This window comes from Capra hircus, chromosome 2, assembly GCF_001704415.2.
Source record: "Capra hircus breed San Clemente chromosome 2, ASM170441v1, whole genome shotgun sequence".
Lineage (NCBI taxonomy): Eukaryota > Metazoa > Chordata > Mammalia > Artiodactyla > Bovidae > Capra > Capra hircus.
This window is the reverse complement of record NC_030809.1, coordinates 17110384-17128609: the sequence shown is the minus strand read 5'-3', so window position 1 is coordinate 17128609 and position 18226 is coordinate 17110384. Positions and strand designations below refer to the sequence as shown.

The 18226-nt window shown below is 43.1% G+C and overlaps 1 protein-coding gene across 1 annotated transcript in view; it reads left to right on the top strand.

Annotated features, from left to right (window-relative positions):
• CAB39 (calcium binding protein 39) overlaps nt 1-18226 on the top strand; it is a 97969-nt gene that overhangs the window by 61511 nt on the left and 18232 nt on the right. Inside the window, exons 3-5 of the mRNA XM_018058417.1 lie at nt 6997-7161; nt 11224-11342; nt 17522-17690. Of these exons, the coding sequence (XP_017913906.1) occupies nt 6997-7161; nt 11224-11342; nt 17522-17690 (453 nt within the window). The remainder of the gene's footprint in view (nt 1-6996; nt 7162-11223; nt 11343-17521; nt 17691-18226) is intronic.

Genomic DNA, 18226 nt, shown 5'->3' with positions numbered 1-18226 from the left:
TAGGGAGGGTTGTCCTGTGGGGAGGAATGAAAAAGAGGAACAGAAGCAGAAATAAGATAAGGCAGTTGTTACAAATATAGTGAATACTTCGATCTGTTTCTCTCATTCCCTTTGTTATTTTGCTCTTTAAAAATTAAAATATGAATTGTAAAGTATTCAAACATATCTGAAATACAGCAGGTGCAAAGTGAGAGTATTCTTACCTTCCCCCTAGGCAGGCGGCACTCAGCCTAGTGTGTATTCTCCCAGACTACTTGGAGGAAACAGGGAGCTGGGTTCCTTGCTCACCACTGTCACTGCCGGGTAGGTTCCCTTCACTTTTCTTGGTGAGATGCTGCAAAGTGTCCTTCCTTCAGGTCCCTGTATCTGCACTTCTCTTTCAGAGGAATTCCTTGATTTTTGTGGTGTAAGAACAGCACCTTTCCCTACATCCATTGTCTATCTGCATGTTATATCCAGCAATCACGTGCGCTCATGTTCAGTCAGGTGTGTATGGAGCCTCTGCAAGCATGGGGCTTCTGATGGGGCAGGAGGAAGCGGACGTGAGCTGGAAATCACAGGGGAGAGCAGGGTTGCTTGCAGCTGTGAGAGACTCTGAAGAAGAGGCAGGAGGACAGAGTTGCCTCAGAAAGACTTCTCTGAGGCGCTGACCAGAGCCAAGCCGTGAAGGGAGTGGGAGTTGGCCTGCGGGGGGCGGGGCCGCCATGTGGGCACAGAGAACATTGTGGGCTCAGGAAGCCATGTGCACAGGGGCCCAAAAGGGGCCCAGTGTGACCCAGTGCTTTGGTGTGTGGATAGTGGGGAGGAATTGCAGCGCAGGGTCAGGTCAGAGAGGACACGCCCACCATGCAGGGTTTTATGGGCCACGTCAGAAGGGGATTTTCTGCACCCTAAGAGCAATGGGTAATTAAAGTATTTTAAGCACAGAGATTTAAGCGTTTTAAGACGAAGTATTGTAAGATTTAGTGAGAAATTGTCATCAGTTTGTGTTGTGAAAAGATCGTCCTGGTTGTGATGTGAACAGACTGTAGGGAATTCAAGTTGGTAGGCTGCTTAGTAGTCCAGACAGGAGTTATGAGGACTCCAACTTGGGTGGTGATGTGGGGTCTAAATGGATGGATTTTAGAGATTCTGTGATAAATGCGATGTTGAGGCAGGGTGCTGAAGAGGGAAAAGTCGAGGATGAGTCTTAAATTTCTCACATGCTATAAGAACATCATTAGTGGGATCTCCTTCCCTGAAATAGGGAACAAGGGAAGAACACCAGGCTTAGGGGCAAGACTGCGAGTTCTGCTCTAGATGAGTTAGATCTGAGGCACTTTTGAGACATCCAGGTAGAGACACTTTGAGTAGTAGACACTGAGTAAACTGCTTAATACGCTAGGCAGAGAACGAAATTAGAGATAGGAATCTGAGGCATTGCATTTAGGTGTAATTAAAGTTGTGGGTGTGGATGAGGTCACTTTCGCAGAGATGATAGAATGAGAAGAAGAGGGCCTTGTACTTTGCTTGGAGATAGTCCCAGTATTTAAATGACCCACTCAAGAGGGATGAGCCAGAAAGGAGACAGAAAGAGCAATCTGGGAGACAGGAAGACAAAAAAAGAGGGTATTGGTAAGTCACAGAGTACAGGGAGAAGCAGTTTTAAAAGAAGGGTGTAATCAACAGCTTCCAACGCTGCCAAGAGCTCACATGTAATGAAGACTAAAAATTGTGTTTAATGGCAGGCAGGTCCTTGGTGGCTGTCTAAAGCTGCGAAGTACTAGCTGCAGAAGCCACACGGGCTTGGACTGAAGAGTGAATAGGACAGAGAGGAAGAGATGCGGACTGTAACAGACAAAAGGAGACGTTTTGAGAGATTTAATTATGGGCAGTAGCTGGTGGGCGGGGGCTTATGGGGTCAAAGGAGAGCGTCTTTAATTTTGTTAATGGGAATCTAGATCATATTTAAAGTTGAGTTTGGGAGAATCAAGTAAGAGGGGAGTTGACTATATGAGCCGATAACAGACAGGATGGATGAGATCCTGAGAAGGGAGGAGGTGAGTGGAATTCAGAAGCCAGGAAGGTTAGTATAGGTAGATGAGTATAATGGTTAGCAGAGGAGAGAATTGGATGGTGTTTTCCTCCCTCTCGTGATTAGGTGATAGTGTCGTCTGCTGAAAGGGAAGAAGCAGGCTTTATGTGTGAATCCAAGGGAGTTTCATCATAGAAGCATCTGTTACCTTGCTTTTCTCTTGTGTTTTTTAAAAACAGCTTTGTTCAGATAGAACTTGCACATCACACAGTTCACCCATCTAAAGTATACAGTTCAGTAGTTCTTAGTTTATCACAGGTAATATGTAACCGCAAACAACCAGTCAATTTTAGAAATTTCATCACCTCAAAAAGAAACCCCATACCTTTAACTGTTCACTCCCCCTTCCCCCACCTTAGTGAATACTTCATTTTTGCTATCAGAAAGCAGAGAGTACAGTCTGAATTCAGATTTAAAATCATATCATGGTTTCAAAGCAAAATATAAACTGAGACATACGAAGGTTATTAAGAGCCTCAAAGCTTTGATCTAGTCAGAGAAGCAGAGAAGGCTAAGCTCTACTCCTTGTTTCTTTGCTCAGTCATGTCCGACTCTTTGCGACCCCATGGACTGTAGCCTACCAGGCTCCTCTGTCCGTGGGATTTTCCAGGCAAGAGTGCTGGAGTGGGCTGCCATTTCCTTCTCCAAAGGATCTTCCCGACCCAGGGATCAAACCTGGGTCTCCCGCATTGTAGGCAGACGCTTTATTGTCTGAGCCACCAGGGAAGTCCTCCTTAGAGTCAGTCAATAAATTCAGCAGATAATATACTTGAAAAATCTACTAAATGTCAGATTATTCCCTGTCAAAGAGAATCATCTTAAGAATAAAGATTAAGGAAGTGAAATTGAAAAGGCAACACATGTAATTAAATTATAAGAGAACATTTACTGTTGAGAAATGATTTTTATCTCCTGACCCAGGAAAAGTATGTTCTAGTTACTTAAAATTTATGTATAGGATAACGACAAACTGGTGTCAGAAATCTAAGACATTATTAGCAGGATAGGGTAGTAACAGCAGACTGGAAAATGTAAAGATCTGGTTAATGTTGATACTGAATAAGGATTCATAATGGGATTATTAGGAAGATACAGCATTTAGAAAAGAAAGCAGTACAGTAGTCAGTAAAAATCAGCACAGAGTTAAGTAAAGAGATAGTGCCAAATTAACTATTTCCTTATATTCAGGAAATGTGGAGGAAAAGTATATTCTTATTTTATCAAAGTATTTAATAAAAAGCCTTTTGAATATGATTTGGAAATAAATATATATGTTTAGTGGCTGAGCAGCCATGCCCAGAGATGACTGAAGTGAAGTCAAAGTCGCTCAGTCGTGTCCGACTCTTTGTGACCCCTTGGACTATACAGTCTATGGAATTCTCCAGGCCAGAATACTGGAGTGGGTTGCCATTTCCTTCTCCAGAGGATCTTCCCAACCCAGGGATCGAACCCAGGTCTCCTGCATTGCAGGCAGCTTCTTTTACCAGCTGAGCCACAAGGGAAGCCCAGAGATGACTAGTAGATCATTACTGAAAGGAGCGTGATAATGCAAAGGCCTACTGTGAGTCTCCATTCAGTTACTTCCATTTCAGCATTTTGGTTAATGATAAGGCCTTGGGAGGCACGCCTACCTATCAGATTTTCAGGTGGTACAAATATGAGAACAATAGCTGACATTTTGGATGTCTTTCACAGTCTAGAACACAGTGTTGTTTGACTGATGGGCTGTTAATGAAATTAAATAGTGAGAAGAGTTAAAGCTATCATTGCAGTGTTATTCAAAGAACCAGCTTTGAATGAATAATTGCAAAACTCCTTAAAGGAGCCCTGAGCTACTTTACATTTGCAGGAAAGTGGTGGTCTGGTGTCTTCTCCATCATTCCATCAGGATGGAGTTGGAGCATTAGTCCTACCTTTCTGAGAAGGATAGTTAAGTTGAGAAGAGGTTTTTCTGGAGATTCTCTAGGAGAGACAGGCAAGCTGTTCTCAGTGAGTAGTCTTCATGTGGAAGAGACATTCAGGTACTGCTATATCTGCCTTGCAGACCCAAGACCAGCAGACACTATAGTGAGGCAGTGTTTGTCTCAACTATAAAATTTTCTAACAATTTTCTGTTTCTGAAGTCTACTATTACTGCATTTCTAGACACTGGAAATACTTAAGGTGAAGCAGTGTGATCATTGGGTAAGATTAGAAAGTTGTAAAAGGGAGTACCATGGACACAGATGATTCTTTAGTACCATGAAGTGCTGATGCCCTCTGAATCTGTGCTAAGTAATCTCCCTAAAATATATTTCTGGTCATAAATATTTGTTTATTTAGCTTCTTTATAGCCTTTATGTTTTTCCACATAACTTGAATATTCTACTTTGTTGGCTTATTAGCTGTGACAGTTTTGGTTTTCTTCACTGTGTGTGTTTTTTTGGGTGTCTTTTTTAGGACTTAAGTATATGCTTTTTTAACTTGTGGTTTGTCTTCAGGAAATACTATACTGCTTCATGTACCTCTTTGAGCTGCTGTTAACACATATCTTGTTCTATATGTATATCATAACCCCAGAATACAATTGTGTTGTTGTGTTAGTCACTCAGTCATGTCCAACTGTTTGTGACCCCATGGACTATAGCCCACCAGACTCCTCTGTCCATGGCATTCTCCAGGCAAGAATATTGGGGTAGCTATTCCCTTTTTTAGGGGAACTTCCTGACCCAGGCATCGGACCCAGGTCCTCTGCATTGCAGGGAGATTCTTTGCTGCCTGGGCCACCAGGGAAGGCCCTTACATATGTCATAAACCCAGAATACAATTGTTTATACTTTAAACAAACGATACTTTAAGCATAATTTTTTAAGTTATCTTTTAAAGACTTTTTTTAACAATGGAAAGATCTTTAAATGTATCCACGTCTCTCTTTCCAGTGCTCTTCATTCTTTTCTGTATACACAGATTCTCATCTTGAGTCTCCAACACTTCCTATAATGCAGGACTGCTGGTGACAAAACTTGTCAGCTTTTCTATGTCTCAAAACCTCATTTCACCATCATTTTTGGGTAATATTTTTACTAGGTATAGAATTCTGCGTGACAGTTTGGTACCTTTGATGATGCTCCTCCGCTGTCTTTTGACTTGCATCATTTTTGTCAAGTCTACTGTCAGTTTTTGATTCTTTGTCCATAATGTTTTTCCCCCTCTAGTTGCTTTTAAGATTTTTTTTCCTCACTGAATTTAAGCAATTTGACTGTTTTCTCTGTTTCTTGTGCTTAGGATTTTTTTTTTTTAACTTCTTGGCTCCATGGGATTATAGTTTTCATCAAATTGGGAAACTTTTTCAGCCATTGTGTGTTCACGTGTTTTGTCTGTCCTTCCCCCTCCCCTGGGGACTATAGCTACACATGTATTGGGTAGGCCAAAAAGTTCATTTGGATGGTCCTGTAACTTCTTACAGAAAAATTCTGAACAGACTTTTGGCCAACCCAGTATTAGATTGCCTGCAGTCATCCTGTAGCTCACTGATGTGCGTTTTTCCTCCCTCTCTTTGTGTTTCATTTGGGATAGCTTTTATTGCTCTGTCTTCGTATTTACTAACCATTTCTTCCTCAGTGTCTAATCTGCTGTTAATCCCATCTAGTGTAATTCTTATTTCAGAAATTGTAGCGTTTAAGTGTTTGATTTTGGTCTTTTTTTTTCCTAATGCCTTCTGTATCTTTACTTAACATGCTCATTTTTTTCCTGAACATACTGTCTGGAGTTGTAGTAACTTTTAATGTCCTTGTTTAATTTCTGCCATCTGGGTCACTTTGCAGAGCTGTTACTGTTGACTGTTTTTTTCTCCCCATTATTGGTTGTATTTTCCAGTTTTGATTCTTTGCAGGCTGGCTTTTAAGTTTAGTTAGAGAGTGGAGTTTAGTCCCGGGCTAACTTTTATAACTGCAGAGACAAAACTCTTGGAGAGCTCTGCTTGGTGCCTGCGAACGAGGTTTTTCCATCACGTTGATGGGAGCCTTGCGTGAGCTCCATGGCTCTGTTCCCTGGCCTTGGGTACTTTCCTCACATGCGTGTGTTTACCAGTGCTCAGCTGGAGAAGCAGGCAAGCCTTCTGCAGGTCTCTAATACTCTGCAGTGGAGCTCTCCTCTCTGGTCTTTGCCCTGAAAAAGGACCAAGGCTCCCCACAGATTCGCAGCTCTGTCTCCTCATGTGGAGCTTGTCCTCCCTGTGTTGTGGTCTAGCAATGAGCTGAGCAGGCATGAGGGTCACTTCATTTGTTTCCCTTCTCTCAGGGATTGCTCTCCTGTGCTGCCCGAAGTTCAGTGTTTAAAATTAAGTATGTGATAGATTTTCTCCCATTTTTTAATCTTTTTCATGGGGATAAGTAAATCTGACCCTTGTTTTGATCTTGGCCAAAGTAGAAGCTTTTTAGCGACTTGTAATATATTGCTGACATTTTAGCTTTGCATTCAGAGCCTCTTTTGGCTTCATCTCTTCAACCGCTCCCTCCACAACTGTTCTCTGCCTGTCCCTCGCCCCCAGTTCATGCCATTCCTCCCCCTCAGTCTGCTTCTCCCCAGCCAGTCCTTGCTTGTCAGGGTGTCTCCATTCTCAGGGGCAGCTCAGCTGCCTCTTCCATGTGGTTTCCCTCCCATTTGAGCAGAACTGAACCCATTCTTCCTGTTCTCTTTCTACTCTAACAGCCTGTTTTCAGTGTTGGGGTGTACAGGTTGTGAAGCTGCTGGCCTTCCCTGTTGAGCACACACGTTAGTCCCCACATGTGCAGTGTTTTACTGCCGAGGGCAGGGATGGGGCCTGCCCACCTTTGTGTCCCTTCTGTGGGTATGTAATATATAGAGAAGGTATTGAGCAAATGTAGGTGTTTTATTTATGTTTATTAAAATGAGTTGTTCTTCTCTTCTTCCCCCAAAATCAGGCTACAGAAGAAGTTTCCAAGAATCTGGTTGCCATGAAGGAAATTCTATATGGCACAAACGAGAAGGAGCCGCAGACAGAGGCAGTGGCACAGCTCGCTCAAGAACTGTACAACAGTGGGCTCCTCAGCACCCTGGTAGCTGATCTGCAGCTCATTGACTTTGAGGTAAGAAATAGGTTTTCTGTTTTTCAAAAACTCTAACTATCCATAGTCCTTTTCCTACGCCCTGCCTTCTGAACTGTTTTAAGACTCCGGCTGGGCTCTTGGCTCGGGGGTGCTGACCAGCAAGCACGCCCGGGCTGCGTGCCTCATCAGCGGCGCCAGGCTGGGGACTCGAGCGTGCCGCAGGCGTAGGCCGTGGCTTTCCCCCTTCTTTGACGACATTGTATATGAAGTCTTTTAGGTATTTGTTAGACCCTTTCATTCAGGTATATTTATTAAATAGATGCTGTTTTACATAATTCACTGGTCCTTGGCTCTCAAAGAATAAGTAATCTAAAGAAGACCATAGAACGTTAGAATTTTTGAGGTAGATAAGATCTTGTGTGCATGCTAAGTCGCTTCAGTTGTGTCTGACTCTACTACCCTGTGGACCGTGTCCCGCCAGGCTCCTCTGTCCATGGGGTTCTCTAGGTAAGAGTACTGGAATCGGTTGCCATGCCCTCCTCCAGGGATCTTCCCTTCCCAGGGATTGAATCCGGGTCTCCTAAACATCTCCTGCATTGGCAGGTGGGTTCTTCACCACTAGCGCCACCTGGGAATCTGCGGATAAGATCTTGGAGAACATCTAGTTTTTCTGTTTGTTTCTTTAACCTGCTGAAAACTCATTGCAGTAGACATTATATATGTTTTGTCTGCATGGCACTGCTTTGAAATATTTAAATTAGGATACCATCAAAACGACAGGAGATTTTATACACAATTTGGAATTTCTGGCTTCCCTTGAAAAATCTGGCAGCATGGGGCCTGTAGCCCTGCATGGCCCCTCAGCCTGGACATCAGTATGGGGCATCCATACTCGGGTATGCCCCAGACAACACAGCTTGCTTTTCTACTGCAGGCCTGCTGCACTCGTTTATATTTCCTGCTCATCCCTGGTCAGCACTTTGTTATTGTTGCCCAGGTTTATACAGCCAAATCAGGACTTGCTAGATATTTAGTGTATTTATTAGTGAGAAGAATGGACCTTGGTAACAGTCTTGAGTAAACTAGTCTGAGAAGCATATAATGAAGGGCTCTGGCATGGTCATGAGCAGTCCCCCTCTTTGATGCTCTGTTATGGATGTGCTTTGTTTAAACCCCAACATTTATCATCCTGAGGGGCTGGATGTCTGTGCCAGTTCAGTTCAGTTCAGTTGCTCAGTCATGTCCAACTCTTTGTGACCCTGTGGACTGCAGGACACCAGGCCTCCCTGTCCATCACCAACTCCCGGAATTTACTCAAACTCATGTCCATTGAGTTGGTGATGCCATTCAACCATCTCATCCTCTGTCGTCCCCTTCTCCTCCCACCTTCAATCTTTCCTAGCATCAGGGTCTTTTCAAATGAGTCAGTTCTTCAAATCAGGTGGCCAAAGTATTGAGGTTTCAGCCTCAGCATCAGTCCTTCCAGTGAATATTCAGAATTTATTTCCTTTAGGATGGACTGGTTGGATCTCCTTGCAGCTCAAGGGACTCTCAAGAGTCTTCTGCAACACCACAGTTTAAAAGCATCAGTTCTTCAGTGCTCAGCTTTCTTTATAGTCCAACTCTCACATCCATACATGACTACTGGAAAAACCATAGCTTTGACTAGACGGACCTTTGTCTGTTTAGGTACCTAAAAAACAGGGGAGAAAATGACAGACATCTATAGGCAGGTTTAGGCTTCTCACGTGGCACTAGTGGTAAAAAACCTGTCTGCCAGTGCAAGAGACATAAGAGGCGTGGGTTTGATCCCTGCGTCAGAAAGATCCCCTGGAGGAGGGCATGGCAACCTACTCCAGTATTCTTGCCTGGAGAATCCCAAGGACAGACGAGCCTGGTGGGCTATAGTCCATAGAGTTGCAAAGAGTCAGACGCGACTGAAGTGACTTAGCATGCACATACAGCCACGTTCAGTTTTGGAGAAGGCTGAAGAAAGTGTGGTTCATAGGTTACTTGAATGTACTATCAGTAGACAATTAAAAGAGAACAAAATTTATTTCTATCTTTTAGAACAGAGGAACTTCCCTGGTGGTTCAGTGGTTGAGGCTTTGCCTTCCAGTGCAGGGACTGTGGGTTCAGTCCCTGGTTAGGGAGCTAAGATCTCTCACATGCCTGACAGCCAAAAAACCAAAACATAAAGCAGAAGCAATTATGTAACAAACCCAAAGTTTCTTAAATGGACCACATGAAAAGCTCTTTACTAAAAAAAAAGAACAGAACTATGATATTTTCATTTGTGTAGCTGATTTCATATATTTTTCATAGAGTGTCAAATTCTAGCAACAATTTTTATTTCCACTGCAAAGGTGGGAATGCATTGGGACCATCCAGTTCCTCCTCCTTTGTCTGCCCATCCTATTCCCCAGCCTGGACCCTGATCTTAATGTTCATTTGGGACTCTAGAGACATAAATTTAAAAGAAATGTGTGCCCTTGAGACTGGTTTTCAAGATTGCCGTTACTACCCCTAACCTAGCACAGGCCCCAGGGTGATCTCGGTGCTGGAAAGCTTTAATGTTTCCCTCACTCCCCTGCAGACTTGTCAGCCTTGTAACAAGTGGCCATTCTGAAACTCCCTTCTTCATTTGTTGCTTCCTTGTGCAGCTTTCTGATCAAGACAGTTTCACTATATGAAGTTAACAACCACCTATTTTGTTGAGCAAAGTACAGTGGTGGAACTCTGATCTCTGAACTATTGAGTCGTGTGATACTTAGTACCTTGACTGTTAATCTATATAAAATTTTTCCCAAGTAGACCTTGTATAATAGGAGGAGATGGGGAATTCCCTGGTGGTCCAGTAGTTAGGACTCTGCACTTTCACTACAAAGGGCCCAGGTTCAATCCCTGATTAGGGAGGTAAGATCCTGCAAGCCACAAGCTGTGCTGCCCTCCCCCACCCAAAAAAAAATAGAAGGATATGTCTACATGCCATTAAAGCTCAACTTCTTACAGAATTCTTTCATTTTTATTATAATAGCAGAATACAATTTCTCCTCCTTCCATCACTGTTAAAAGGAAGCTGCATGTATTGTTTACAATACGAGCATCCTATTTGAAGCTGCTTGCTCCCTTTGGATGGGAATCAGATCCCTGAACAATGTAAGCATATAGCAAGGCTTTGTTTTCATACCTGAGTCAGCATCGTTCTGAGAATTAGAAATCACTGAGATTATGTGCAGTTTAGGTTTCGCTTTGTCAGCACATTATTCATGTCAAAAATATTTCACTGCTGGAACTTGGAATTATAAAGGAAAAAATAAAATGCAATGTCTGTGAATGTTTTAAAGTCAGATACTCAGTCATAATTATAAATACGCAGACCCATGATTTGAGTTTATCTGGGAGGGTGGATGGGCATTGGGTATTTAATCAGTATGTTGATTGAGTTTATCTGGGAATGTGGATGGGCTTCCCTGGTGGCTCAGAGGTTAAAGCATCTGCCTCCACTGCGGGAGACCTGGGTTCGATCCCTGGGTCAGGAAGATCCCCTGGAGAAGGAAATGGCAACCCACTCCTATTCTTACCTGGAGAATCCCCTGGACGGAGGAGCCTGGTAGGCTACAGTCCATGGGGTCACAAAGAGTCAGACACGACTGAGTGACTTCACCTCACCTGCCATTGGGTATTTAGTCAGTAACTTGATTAGAGTTTATTTGGGAGCATGAATGGTCATTGGGTATTTAGTCAGTACCTTGATTTGAGTTCTGTTTGGGAGCATGGGGGGCATTGGGTATTTAGTCAGTACCTTGATTTGAGTTTATCTGGGAGCATGGATGGGCATTGGGTGTTTAGTCAGTACCTCAATTTGAGTTTATCTGGGAGCATGGATGGGCATTGGGTATTTAGTCAGTACCTTGATTTGAGTTTATCTGGGAGCATGGATGGGCATTGGGTATTTAGTCAGTACCTTGATTTGAGTTTATCTGGGAGTGTGGACAGGCATTGGGTGTTTAGTCAGTACCTTGGTTTGCATTTATCTGGGAGTGTGGACAGGCATTGGGTATTTAGTCAGGTATTTTGCTATTTTTGTTTCCCTAATAGGGCAAGAAAGACGTGGCTCAAATTTTCAACAATATTCTCAGAAGACAAATTGGTACAAGAACTCCTACTGTTGAATACATCTGCACCCAGCAGAATATTTTGTTCATGTTGTTGAAAGGGTATGTATAATGTAATAAAATTGATATTTTTGACTTTGAAAATAAAAAGGGAAAGATGATTGTGGGCAAAAGCAGGATGGTGAATGTGGGAAAGCATTTTCTCTGTAGTTCCATCAACTCCATCAACTCCTTTCAGGTTTCCCCCCTTAAAATTCAGCCTGTAAACTAAACAGAATTTGAAGATGCCCAGGGGATTTTAAAGTTAGTGAATTATGAGCCTTAAAATCTCAAACCTCAAGAAAAAAATAAGTCCTCTGTGGTCTTGTTTCTGTTCTCTAAGATGTAAAAACCTTAATTGTATAAAATACCAGCTAAATAAGTCATGTACCTAAAGACCTCTTCTTTGGACATACACGCGCACTGTCTGGCAGTAAAGGCTGCCCAGTAAATGGAGCGTGGGTGCTGTAGCACTTAGCCCTGTTCAGTCCGCAGCAACAGAGTACATGTTTATGCTGTACGTCCCTTGCTTTTCACCTGTGTGTGTCCACCCACTAACCCACTTAGTCTGGTAATCCACAATGCATTTTCCTGGCATTACTGCTGAACTAAGCAGTCATTTATCTTTGGATAGATGTCAGTTTCCAAAAATTAAAAAACCAAAAAAAGCCTTAAAATTGCAACATTTTTTAAAAATCCTCTTCTCCCTCATCACTGATTGGCAAGGTAGCCTCCTGTTGTTTCACACCAGGGTTGTTTGCCAGCTCTGGGTACGTGTGCATTGGCGGGGTTCTGTTAAATTGGTGGGCAAGCGTTTTATTGGCATGACTGTTGGCATGAATCAGCTTGCTGTCCTACCTCAGCCTTATAGCTTGCCTCACTCTGATTCATATCTCTGTGGTTTAACACTTCCTCCAAGTTCAGACTTGTTTAGACAGAGCATGCGTCAGTGCCTGTGTTGGATGCCAGCATTCCATTTCCTTCTTTCTAGTTCTAACTGTCCATGATGCTTCTTCAGATGTTGCTGTACAGAATTTTTGGCATCCAGTATTTTGTTGTATCAATCCAGAGCTGCCTGTATGAACATGTAGTGAGTAGTCTGAAATTTTGGTGTTCTTGGGGCAGCTTCCGGATGCCTTTGTGTATTTTTAAAGCCAATATTCCTTTTTTCATAGAAAGCAGTGATTATTAAAATCTGTGAATTAGTTAGCTCTGCCTGTGTTGACTGTCAAGTGGCCAGGGTTATGAGAGGAACATTGCTGAATGTCATGTAAGACTTCTGAGGCACTATTTAAAGAAAGGTTTAAAGCTCTCAACTGAGCTGGCCAGAGCAGAAACCTCAGCTTAGGGAGGTGAGGAGAAGCAGCATGGAGAAGCCACTGGTGTTGGGACCCCACTCCACCACCCCTTTTAGTTTTTATTGTGGAAAATATACATAAAACTGGGGAATAATAGAGCAAGCCCTTTCCTAGCCATGACCAGGTTTCAGCAATTTACTAACATCTTGTTGATATTTAACAAATTATTAACATTCCTGTTTCATTTATTTCTTGCCTCCTGTTTCTCCTCCTCATGTACAACATCATTTCCATATCATAATCATAATATCACTTAAAAACCTAAGCATAAAATAATACCCTGTGAGTGTTCAGATTTCCTTGATTTCCACCAAAAATGTTGTTTTTCAGGTTGTTCGAATCAGTCTTCAAGCATAGTCCACAAACTGAGTTTGGTTGATATGACTTTTTTTTTTTTTTAATGACTGTTAATCGCTTTTAATCTGTAATAGTTCTTGCCCTCTTCTTTTAATACTATTATTTGTTGTAGCAACTGGGCCATTTGTTTTGTAGAAAAATCTCATGTTTGGTGTTTCATGCTGTGGTTTCACATATAACCATGTTCCTCTATCCTCTGTTCTTTTGCATTTGGTTAGATTCAGCCTCAGTTGAGGGGGTGGGAACAGGAATTCTTCATGGATGGGGCTGGTGCTTCATGGATGGGGCTGGTGCTTCATGGATGGGGCTGGTGCTTCTGTTGGGCAGTACTGGTTGTCTTTCTTCTGCTGATGTTAGATTGATCAGTGGATGCAGATGATGTCAGCCTGTCCATTATAAAGTTCTCCATCAACCCTGTACCTAATGGTTTTACTGTCCATTTAGGATCATTCAGTTCAGTTCAGTCACTCAGTTGTGTCCGACTCTTTGCGACCCCGTGAACCGCAGCATGCCAGGCCTCCCTGTCCATCACCAACTCCCGGAGTTCACCCAAACTCATGTTCATTGAGTCAGTGATGCCATCCAACCATCTCATCCTCTGTTGTCCCCTTCTCCTCCTGCCTTCAATCCCTCCCAGCATCAGGGTCTTTGCAAGTGAGTCAGCTCTTTGCATCAGGTGGCCAAAGTATTGGAGTTTCAGCTTCAACATCAGTCCTTCCAATGAACACCAAGGACTGATTTCCTTTAGGATGGACTGGTTGGATCTCCTTGCAGTCCAAGGGGCTCTCAAGAGTCTTCTCCAACACCATAGTTCAAAAGCATCAATTCTTCGGTGCTCAGCCTTCTTCACAGTCCAACTCTCACATCCATACATGACCACTGGAAAAACCATAGCCTTGACTAGACGGACCTTTGTTGACAAAGTAATGTCTCTGCTTTTTCATATGCTATCTAGGTTGGTCATAACCTTCCTTCCAAGGAATAAGTGTCTTTTAATTTCATTGCTGCAGTCACCATCTGCAATGATTTTGGAGCTCCCCAAAATAAAGTCAGCCACTGTTTTCCACTGTTTCCCCATCTATTTGCCATGAAATGATGGGACCAGATGCCATGATCTTCGTTTTCTGAATGTTGAGCTTTAAGCCAACTTTTTCACTCTCTTTCACTTTCACCAAGAGTCTCTTTAGTTCTTTTTCACTTTCTGCCATAAGGGTGGTGTCATCTGAATTACTGAAGTTATTGATATTTCTCCTGGCAATCTTGATTCCAGCTTGTGCTTCATCCAGCCCAGTGTTTCTCATGATGTACTCTGTTGTCTAGGTTCAAAATGATGATTTCCTAATTCTCTTATTCCTTCTCTATATATCAAGTGTTTCATGACTTCTGTAGGAAAGACAGAATACATGCTTGCCTTTTTTCTACATTATCATTTTTTAGTATAATCAGTTGATGCCCTAGCCACTTTCTTAAGTCAGCAATGAGTATGTTATTGTTTTAAGCATCATTATGCATTTAAGCATCAAACCTGAAGTTTTAATCAGATTTTAAAATATGTTTAATGTGTCTCAAACCCTTTCAGTCATTATGACCATGTTTTTATGTCCAGATTGCCCCATCTTGGGCACTCCTTCAAACTGGCTCCTGTGTCCTCTTGGCAAGACCCCCTTAGTCTTTGATAGCTTCCTTGCTGTCTGGCACAAGACATCCAGTGCTCTTTTTGTATGGGTTTCTTCTTCAGACCTAGAAACAGGCATTTTTTCCAGTAATTTTTTTTTTTCCAATTCAGGAGCTTGAAATGATTCTTCTTGCTAATTACACAGACTCACGTCTAGACCTCCCCACGTCACAGCAACGCCCTGTGATTTTTTTTTTTTTTTTCCAGAAATTCCCTGGAGGTCCAGTGGTTAGGACTCAGCACTGCTGAGGCCTGTGTTCAGTCCCTGGTCAGGGAACTAATGAAAACCATGCAACACAGCCAAAAAGGAAAAAAAGAAGAAAGAAATTTTCCTTCACTCGTTTATTAATTAGTTCAGACTGTTTTCAACACAGTGCGATTATCCACTCAGGCTACAAGTATTCTGATGTTAGACATTTTGAGGAGTGACGCTGCTGGTATTAGTGTGCCTTTGGAAAAAACCGTGTTATTTGTGTTAGCCTGCATCTGGAGGCAGTCATTTTTTCACTGGTGATTTAAATGTTAATGTGCTCTCCTGCCTAGTGCTAACAGGTTGTACAGCATAACTGTTTGCCTTGTACTCTGTGGTTTATGGTTTAATCATTTAAGGCCAGCTTGACAAATGGCCATCAAAACCTGCCCGACTTGTTGTACCAAATTGTCTCACCCTCGTCTTTCTAGTCTCCTGCCTGTTTGAGAGTGGCAGGGAGGAAGCTGTGTGCGCGGCCATTTTGTGAGCAGACTTTTTAGTCACCTCGGAGCCTGTCACCATTCTAGCTGCCATGCCGCCAGTGGCACAGAGGAATGTGGTTTTGGTGGTGGTGAGGGCGTGTGATGAACACGTGTACAGCAGGAGGACAGTCCTACCAGAGAACACTCGCAGAGGGTTTCGGGGGTGAAATGCGGGTCAGTCAGGAAGGCAAGGCTTGCCAGCAGAGGTGGATGTAGGCTTGAGGCTCCAGATGGTTTCAGATTTGCACAGGCAGAAACAAGAGAGTTAGGGGCAGAATGAGCACAGTGACTGGCAGCGGTGGGGGGATCAGAAGGTCTTGTGGCGTAGTGGGGCTGGTGGCACACCAGAGGCGTTGCTGTGATGGGAAGCCCAGACGTGAGTCCGTGTAATTAGCAGGAAGAATCATTTTAAGCTCCTGAGTTGGGAAAGGCTGCTGATGCGCTTGGATGGAGGAGTCTGGTGGGCTGCAGTCCGTGAGGTCGCTGAGAGCCTGACACGATGGGGCCACTTCACTTTCACTGATAGACTAGTCGGATAGATTTGTTAAGGCAGAGTTTGAACAAAGATACTGATTAGGGGCACTCAGGTGACCAGGGATGACTTCATGCAGCACTGGATACAAGAAAATGAAACTGAAATATTGCAGAGGAGCATTAGAAAGGAGTGCTGACGCTGCAGATGGGAAGACTGGGAGTGGACAAAGAGGGCAGTGTTCAGATCTGTGCGGTTCAACACCGTTCTTACTAACAGCATGTAATTATTTATTTTAAATTTAAATGACATTTAAAATTCAGTCCCTCAGTCATAGTAGCCAGTTGTCAAGTGCTCAGTAGCCGGCAAAGATAGAGAACATTTCCATTATCAAAGAAAGTTCTGTAAGACCTGTTTTAGACCCGGATATCTGAAGCAAAATAGTGATGCTATATTAGACACATCAAGTTTATGGAACTGTCCAAAAGCAACAGAAAATAACTTCACTACAGTTCAGGGTGGATCTGGGCTGGGGCAGTTTGGGAGCCATGGTGGGAACTGTGAGATCTTAGGGGTCAGAGCAATGGAAGAAAGACTTCAGCCAGGCAAGAAATAAGAACAGAGGAGGTAGAAAGGAGAACTGGGGGTCTTGCTTTCATTTTTTAAAGAAAGAGATGCAGAGGTCTACATTGTCCAGAAATTAAAAGCAGAATTTGTATTAGAAGATCATTTGTTTTAGCCACGAGGTCTTTGGATTCAGTGGCAGGAAACTGAAGGTGGCTGTGAGTGGGGAAGGAGATTCAGCCTGAGTGTGCAAGTGTGAGAGGAAGTGGAGTGACGGGGTGACGTGTGTGAGCAGATGGCAGACAGAGTCCAGTCCGAGAGGTTTGGTGCACATCAGAATGGAGAAGGCTGCTGTGTTGAGAGGAGAACGAGATTCTCTTTCTGATCAGGGGGAAGAAAGAAGCGAACGACCTTGAGATGGAGTAGAGGAAGTCTGTGTGGAGAGCTGAGGAGGGGTACATGGAGCCCGTGTCCACTTGAGAGCCCTCAGGCCCCATGACAAGGCGCTTGGTGACATCCTCAAGACCAGGCTTTCGGCTCTAGCGTTTATGTGTTGCCAGCAGTCTTAGAAGCTCTGGCCTTTATGTGTTGCCAGCAGTCTTGGAAGTACTATTTTGAGTATTAAATTGAAACAATGAAGTGTAAATGCTGTATAATTTGATAGACCCATTTAGATACTGTGACTTTAGGAAACTTACGTTTCTATTGTTTTTTGATTCAGTGTTTGGTTTTTCTGAAATGTTGAGAGCACCTCAGGTGAACTAAACCCTCTCTGGCGGTGTGACCCTGAATACCTCCCTTCAAGTCTTTTAACTGAAGGAATGAGCTTTTACCCACATACTCACTGTCAAGGCTGTCGCTTTTCTTGGCGTTGAAGCGGTCACCACCCACTGACGCATGTGTGCCCTCCAGACTCACCCCTCTGAGCACATACTCTCCGCTGAGAGAGATGCACCTTGTAACCTTCTCTGTCACTTAGTTAGAACATGTCTGAAACTTCCTGTTCTAGAAACTGGAACTGTTGGGAGTTTGAAAAGAACAGTGATGGGGGGAAAGCAGTCATATTTGTCTTTTCTTTTTGCAGGTATGAATCTCCAGAAATAGCCCTAAATTGTGGAATAATGTTAAGAGAATGCATCAGACATGAACCACTTGCAAAAATCATTTTGTGGTCGGAACAGTTTTATGATTTCTTCAGATATGTTGAAATGTCAACGTTTGACATAGCTTCAGATGCATTTGCCACATTCAAGGTAACAAAAACTGTAGAATTCTAAATAGATATACAAGTGAGATTAACAGGTGTGCTGTTCTTTCCTAAACGTTCTGTACCCTCCAGAGCTACACACGGCTGCCCTCTAGTGGGAAGACAGCAGACGTATTTTATATGTGTGTTTGTGACTCAGGTATGTGCAGTAGAGTCACAGCTCTGATAGGTTGGAAAAGTTAAGACTCTCAAGTCTGTCTAAAAGGCATAAGTCCTGTATGGTCAAAGGTACACTTTATGTTAAATTCCCCATCAAATACAGTATATAGATATACAGTGTATGTGAAAATCAGATTTGTCTCCTGTGTTGGAACATAGTGCAGCAGTTTCTTTGGTTAAGCATCGGACAGAGTAGTTGGCTTCCATCCAGGGCTGTAGCAGTTTGGATTACACATATCTTCAAATAGTAGATCCACCTTCAGGACAGATGACCCTGTTGTGAACAGGCCCAAGGGCACAGCGAGCTGCTCTCACCCGTCTGATGCTCGGAACAGAGCTGTTTATTAAACACAGAGTGCAGGG